Here is a 7,442-nt window from a genome sequence, read left to right as displayed (position 1 = left end):
AAATACTTAACCTAAAAACTTTAGGTTGGAAAAAGCGCAAAATATTTATGTATTCGAATGTTATCAATTGCTATTGATGTATAATATATATTAATTAATAAATAAATATCTTAAATCGACCCGAATCGAGAACGTAATAGAAAAAGTGTTAATTGATAATTAATTCGGGTTCAGAAGGAACAAAGGTACTAGAGAGGCAATATTAAGCTTAAAAATATTGATAGAAAAATTAATAGAGCTTAATTAAGACACATAACATTTATAGATCTGGAAAAGGCTTTTGATAATGTACCGCGAAAAAAACTATTCTATACTTTAGAAGGAATCGGAGCTGACTATAGAGATAGAAGAATAATATTTAATTTATACAAAGACCACTCGACTGCAATAAAAGTAACGGACAAAAAAGAAACTGCGATAATTAGGAAGGGTGTAAGACAAGGGAGTTCACTTTCGCCAATTGTATTTAATATGTATATCAAACAGCCTATTAAAGAAATAAGAGAAACACTGCACAGAAATAATATGGGCATAAAAGTGGGCGGCGAAATGATATCCTTCTTAAGATTCGCTGACGATATTTCATTACTAACAAATATCAAATGATATCCGAGGCTGGACTAAAAAGTTACACCGAACTGAAAATGCTAGCTGTGAACAGAGAAGAGTGGAGATCGAATATTCAATTGCAAAACCAACCATAATGATTGAATACCAAAAAGAAGATATATCTTAACCAGCGATTATTAAAATGGATGTATTGAACAAAATCAAATATTTCCTAGTTAACCGAAAAGCGAAAAAATATATACAACAAAAAACTGTTTGGACTCTTACGATTTTCGAAAAATCACATTTTATTGGACCAAGATTCCATTTCGAAATCGTATCATAAAACGTTTACTTGCAACGGTAAGAACTACTTGTATTGCACTGTCGCACAGTTTATAGCGATTGATGGAAAGGTGGAAAGGTCAAAAGCGTTTGATGCGAATTTTTTCACGAGCGTTTAAGCTACAGGTGCGGAGCGTTAAAATCCCGACCCCGCGGCCCTGCTGGTCGACGAAAAACACCGACGTGCGATTATTGACTAACCGCGAACGGCATTTTTTCGGACCTTTCCGCGACGAGCGTTGTGCGTGGTGTACACGTGTATGCGAACCGCGAGACGATCGCTGTTAGTGGCGCGTAAACTCCGAGAAGACCGTTGGCCCGTGACGACGACGGCTGCGGCGGCGCGCGTTCCCGAGTCGCGCGGAGGTGGTACCGTCTTCGAGAGCGGTTCCGCGAGAGACTTCGACGCACAACGTCCGTCGCATCCAAACCGCATACACCGCTGTTGGTCGTCCGTCGCACGCGCGCGCCCACACGAAACACGCACTTGTACGCCGTCCGCGCGTCCCGTCGATCCTGCTCCTGTCGACCGGCTCTCTCACGTGACCGCGGTCCGCCCGGGACGTTTCGTACGCGCGATACCGCAGTCGTAGTCGTGACGCGCGTTCATCTCACGGCGTTCGGTGTGTTATATATCGTCAGGTGTTCGGCGACCGATCGGAAAACACGATAACAGTACACGCGCAAAGCGCGCGCGAGCTCGTTCCACCGATTTTTTATTTCATTTCGTTTTATTTTTATTTTTCCTTTTTTTTCTTCTCCTTTACCCAGCGCATTTGATCCCGCCAAAAAGTATCCTCGGCCCGTCGGTTCGGGTTCGTCGTATTTTATTTGTTTTGTTTTTTTTTTTTCCGAAAATGGATGGAACTGTTTTCCGCGCCGTCGTCTTGCTGACAATCATATTCAAGGTGAGCCCATACTCTGTTGTACAGTATCTTCTATTATTAAATGTTGATATTGTGTGTTATATTCGCGCGTATGATTGTAATACAGTATTACGCGGTTTTCAGAGCGATTTACGCTGTTGTATCACGTGCGTATATTAGCGGTGAATTCTCAAAAAAAATTTAAAAAAATTATTAAACAAAATCTCTGAAAACCCCAAAAACTACTTTTACCATACCTATTATACACGCACGAATAATATGATTATTTGCCGTCCTGCCCTTTGAGTTTTCAAGATCGTACTGGAAATATTCTTAAAACAGATTGCATTTTACGTGCCGAGATCATCGTACGGCAGCAGAGATCGATTAGAGTTTACGTATTTATATATAAATATGGATTGTTGTTGTTGTGATTGATACCGTATGATTGGTCAGTTACGACCGATTACCGGCAATCGAGCGAGATCATTTTATTCGTGAAAAAAACGTCAAATTGAGGTTTTTTTGTTTTTCAGCGCATTATCGAAACTCATAAACGCACGTCCCCCAAATAATAATAATATTGTACCCATTTCCAAAACCAATTTGATTGATCTAGAAATAACGGTTGATCATGTTTTTATTCCCGACGATTATTGCAGTCTTATGGTGACTGCTTCGGACGTGTAACACGATTTTCACGTATATTAATAAAGACGAGGTACTCGTGAGATATTAATTTAAAAAAAAAAAAAAAAAAATTTAACATTAATTTGTAATTCTGACGAAAACATGGATTAATCGTTTTGCCGTTATTGTTTATACGTTCGGAGTGCACTCGTGTTCCCACAATTATACATTATCAGAATACCATTGTAATAGTAAATTACAATATTTAACAAGAATCTGGAAATCTAGAACAGTTTACAATTACAGAAATTAGTTCAAATCACATTTCGATATTCTTTTGTTCTCAATGGTTTCGATGGAACCGAATAAGTGATCTTTGACTCATGTTTACCGTTAAGAACTTGCAGTAGTACATATTTCACTCCACCATGAGTTTAAACGTGTACGAGGTGTCCGATTTTTGCGAACATTTTTTTTATTTTCGTGTATTGCCCATTAATATATTATATTCTCGGTAAAACAGACTTTCGTTAGAGTTCGATTAAAAGTTCGTCAAAATCGCAACACTTGAAGCGTAAATCAGAATTGCAGTTCTGCTCGAGAAACTGGGTTAAACGCCAGATGATTTATCGCTGGGCTTTATTTGTTTTTTGTGTACGCGGAGTAATACTTCTAATATTACCGATATTATATAGACCAAATAAAAATGCACGCGTGTAGTGAAACTAAATTCGAAAAACAAAGACACGAAAAAATTCATAAGAACGATTCTGTTATCTTATCGGTACTCGTTACACATGCACTCGTATACATTCGTATTCACGCACGGCACGTATTTACGGTCCGTTGAAGTCTTTCCGCGATCGGTATCAGGATCGGGACGCGTATTATAGTTAAATGGTTTGCAGACATGGGAGCTGTATTCACGCATAATAATACGGTACGGTGTATAGGTAATAACCGGTATAGTACAAATGTGTGGTGAACTACAAACGCGTTGTTGCTATCAAAGTAGGTAAAACCGTTCCACTGTAACGATGCGGCTTCTTCAACAACTTCTTCGGCCGTAAAATTAATTTAATTTAACGTAATAGTATGATTATAATAATTATTATAGCAACGATAATGTAATATGTAATATCGAACACGTATCGACGATTAAAAAATAACTGTTTTAATCGTATTGCTCGGATGTGGTCGGTTGCAATCGCAGGTGATGCGTTCGCATGTATGCATACATACGAATATATGTACAGTGGCGCGAACAAAATGGGTGTTTCGGGTGTCTGGACACCCCCTCATGAGTTTATAGAAATTTTATTCGACGGTTGTCCAACAAATTGTTTAAAATTTATAACGTTCAATTGCCGTCGTGTTTTATTCGTAAGGTTTATTTGAACACATTGTAATACTATTATAGCAGTTGAATGTAAATCGTTAAACGCTATAACTAATAAATGTACATAATGACTTTTATTCATATAGTATATAGAGAAAATTCTGAAATGTATCATCAATTATGGTGAAAATAAACATATCATTACAACCTGCTATACTAACTACTAACTACTATACTATACAACTACTCTAAATTATGATGATAATGATAATTAAAAGTGTGTATCTTTTTTTATTTTTTCCAAAAAATCGGCAATACACCCACCTACTGGAAATGCCATACTAGTAAATACCTAATAGCTAATATTTTCGATTTATCCTCATCAAAAGTTGGATGGTATAATATTTTTTTTGACTGCCTGTGCGTACGTGTTATTTAACATTTAAGTTGTTCGAATGTTATAGTCGCCGTCGAGCAAATAAAACGAATAAACTGCTAATAATAATAGTATAACCGACTTTTTTGCTTAAAATATTTAAAAAATACCGAAAACATACCTCAGAAACTCAATATCAACGTGTAAATTAAATGAATTAGTAACGTCGAATATTTACTGTGTAATTGCAATTACTACAGATGACGTAATAAAAAAGAGCTAACTCGGAAAAAAAAACAAAATTAGTAAAATTGTAATATTTACAAAAACTTTCTAAAATGTCTTTATATTTGACGTAACTACTAAAATTATATGTGATTTATCTCTAAAAATAAATGTTGGTAATGATTTTCAGTTTATCGAATGAATGCCAAACACAGAAATAATTACAGTTGTAGGTTTTAATAAGATAATACAATAAATATTAAATTCGAAATTCTATAATTATTAGCTTTTAAAAAATAACTGTACAGGTGTATATACTATATTATATTTTACATTATAACACTAGTGAACATCCCCCTTGAAAAAATCCTGGTTGCGCCACTGTACATGTATGTATAAATGCATAAGTATATACATGTACACTCGCTAAATATGTTGTGATGATCTCGTTTCGAGAAAATACCTTGAACGAACTACCAGCAATTTAAATAATGCATTCAGTTTATAAATATTGTGTGCAGTCCAATCAGTTTTTATAAATGATTTAAATTATAAATACTTATCGGATCGATTTAATTAGAAATGTATTTATGTAGGTTTAGAAAGATTTGATACGATTTCACTTGATTCCACTGTTTATTTTAAACCAATAATTGTGTTAGGTAAATCTGTACGTAAAACTTTATTCTATTTATTTTTTTATTTTGACGTGTATAGAGTACAGTAAGTCCACTAAATTATTAATGAATTTTTTAAAATCAAAATAATCACCAAACAACAGTTTTACACATCTATAATAATTCTAACTCGTAAAGATATAATTTTGAATGACTAACATTGAACATATTTTGAAGTTTATGTTCAGTAAACGAATTAGAAAAACTATGCTTTTTATTTTGTGGTGTATATAGAATTTTTTTCCACCGCACTTGTACGCGTTAACAACAGAATAAAACATTCTGCCACGATGTAATTATAATACAGTTTCAAACATATTATAATAATATAACGACCATCAATAATTTTCTGAAATAAACTCAAGGGGAGTTTTCTTATTTTAACCGAACGACGATTACACAGCTACTCTTAAATATAAATATCTATAATTTGAGTTTTTCTGGGGAGGGCGGGGGAGGGGGGACAAAACTGATCCGTGACAGAAGGCGCTCTTCAGTAAGACGTTGGATAATTTATGGTCACGAAAATGCGATTATAGGTTGTATGTACGTACAATATTATTATGGTATTGGTTTACGGGCGTTTCGTGCAGAGTACAAAGAAGTCGAGACGCACTTACCGCGGATAAGAGGCGTACCGACATTGACGTAATTAGAGCGTAATCGAAATGAACGTAATACGGTGGCGCCGGAGCACACGACTGCAGCAGGTGGATTAGTGATCGTAGTGTGTGATATTGAAATATTTACATATTCATGGTACCTGCACGGGTGTGTACAGCGTCTCCACGTCGTTAACACAATGCGTACGAATGGGTCGGATCCACGGCCAAGTAATTAATACGGATAACTCCAACGGTATAGCTGTACTTTTGACGAACGAAATTGGTTATAGGTGACTGGATCCGTTGGAAATACGTTAATTTACTACTCGCGCGCGGTGTAGATGTGCGTTGTTAATTATGTTTTAATAATAATATTTAGATCGTTACGTGTTGGGGTACATAATACGCAATATCTTATGATTATTATTGCTCGTATTATCGTTATTATCACTGTTGTGCTATATGTTGCGTCGCATTATTTCGGTAATATCACGCGCTAATAATATTTGAATTTATAATTATTTTGTTTCGCGAAGTACACACTTTAGCGCACGCGCGCATGTTACAATACGATGCGTTAAAATTACACGTGAAAAATATAAGTCACTGGGCCGTTTCATATAGTGTATTACGTTACGGTCCACGAGGTTTTTCGTATTTTCTTACGGAAAACAAAACATTTGGCGTCCGCGATGATGACGAACTAGGCCGATCTGAATTAAAAGTCATCTAAAGTCAGAGGGTTTTTGCTTTTCGTGATGAAGACGCACATCGTGTTTTACTCGGACGACGATCGTTGACCAAGTTTACGTATTATAATAAGTGCACATCGAAAACTATAACTGTCAAATTATCGCTGAACAAGTAAAAACAACGTTCATCCCGCAGTAGACGTCGATTATAGGCAATCACAAATATTATAAGTAGAGCGCGATGAATGAGAATACCGCGTGAACATTTTGAATTTATTTTAGCGTGCAATCGATCGAAATGCGTATTTTATGTGACACTAAAACGTTAGATAGTTCTGGTCACATTTTTCAAGCACACGTCGTTCGTGCGCATGGTCACCATATGACTCTTGAGTTAGTTAAATAGGTAAGTCTTAACTGTTTCGGATCGAAATGATCTAGTTACGCCTTGTAAAATACGAATAAATCGATTGGAGGACCATTTGTAATATAGTAAATAAATTGTGTACTCGCACACGTTAAAAAAAATAATTTCGTTCGTACTAAGTGTATCTCGTAGTAATAATAATGAAAAATAATTTGTTAAACTACTACTGATTACTTGGGTTAACATCATGTTTAAATTACGGTATGTAGCGAAAGGCCGGTTTGGGTCACCAGGATCATTGTAAAAAGGATCTGGGGTTAAATCGATGTTAACGTACCTCCGTCTTAACGGGTCTGCGCGTAACGCGCGAAACGTGCGTTCACTTTATTTATCATCTACGAATCTCGTATATTTTCGGATGCACATTTATAAATATGTATTCATAATATTTTATCAAGGAAACAATTTACGTACATATTACACACGAATAGATAAAAACGTGTAACGTATTCGTGTACGCGCGTTGAGCACTAGATTTTTTCGCAGAACAATTGAAAAACGTCGAGCACACAATATTATTAGTATTATTGTATTGAAATATATGTACAGTACTGCGTTGTATGGCAATCATCTTGTCAGCTAACGTTTTCCGGTCGGATTAGTCTGGGCGTAAAAACAGCATTGCAACCGTAATATACCATTCCGATCGATATAGGATTCGTGGGAACAAGACGTCCACCACGCGCGATTCGTTTGTATTACACATAATGC

At 35.9% G+C, this 7,442-nt stretch overlaps 1 protein-coding gene across 1 annotated transcript in view; it reads left to right on the top strand.

The window, feature by feature from the left end:
* The first annotated feature begins 1,300 nt into the window (after nucleotides 1-1,300).
* Nucleotides 1,301-7,442, top strand: part of LOC112693852 — a 33,797-nt gene continuing 27,655 nt past the window's right edge. Inside the window, exon 1 of the mRNA XM_025569098.1 lies at nucleotides 1,301-1,802. Within this exon, the coding sequence (XP_025424883.1) occupies nucleotides 1,752-1,802 (51 nt within the window). The 5' untranslated portion in view covers nucleotides 1,301-1,751. The remainder of the gene's footprint in view (nucleotides 1,803-7,442) is intronic.

Source organism: Sipha flava, unplaced genomic scaffold (genome assembly GCF_003268045.1).
Source record: "Sipha flava isolate LNK unplaced genomic scaffold, YSA_version1 118_pilon_pilon, whole genome shotgun sequence".
Classification (NCBI taxonomy): domain Eukaryota; kingdom Metazoa; phylum Arthropoda; class Insecta; order Hemiptera; family Aphididae; genus Sipha; species Sipha flava.
Note: the sequence above shows the minus strand (reverse complement) of the source record. Positions and strands in the feature narration are given on the sequence as shown.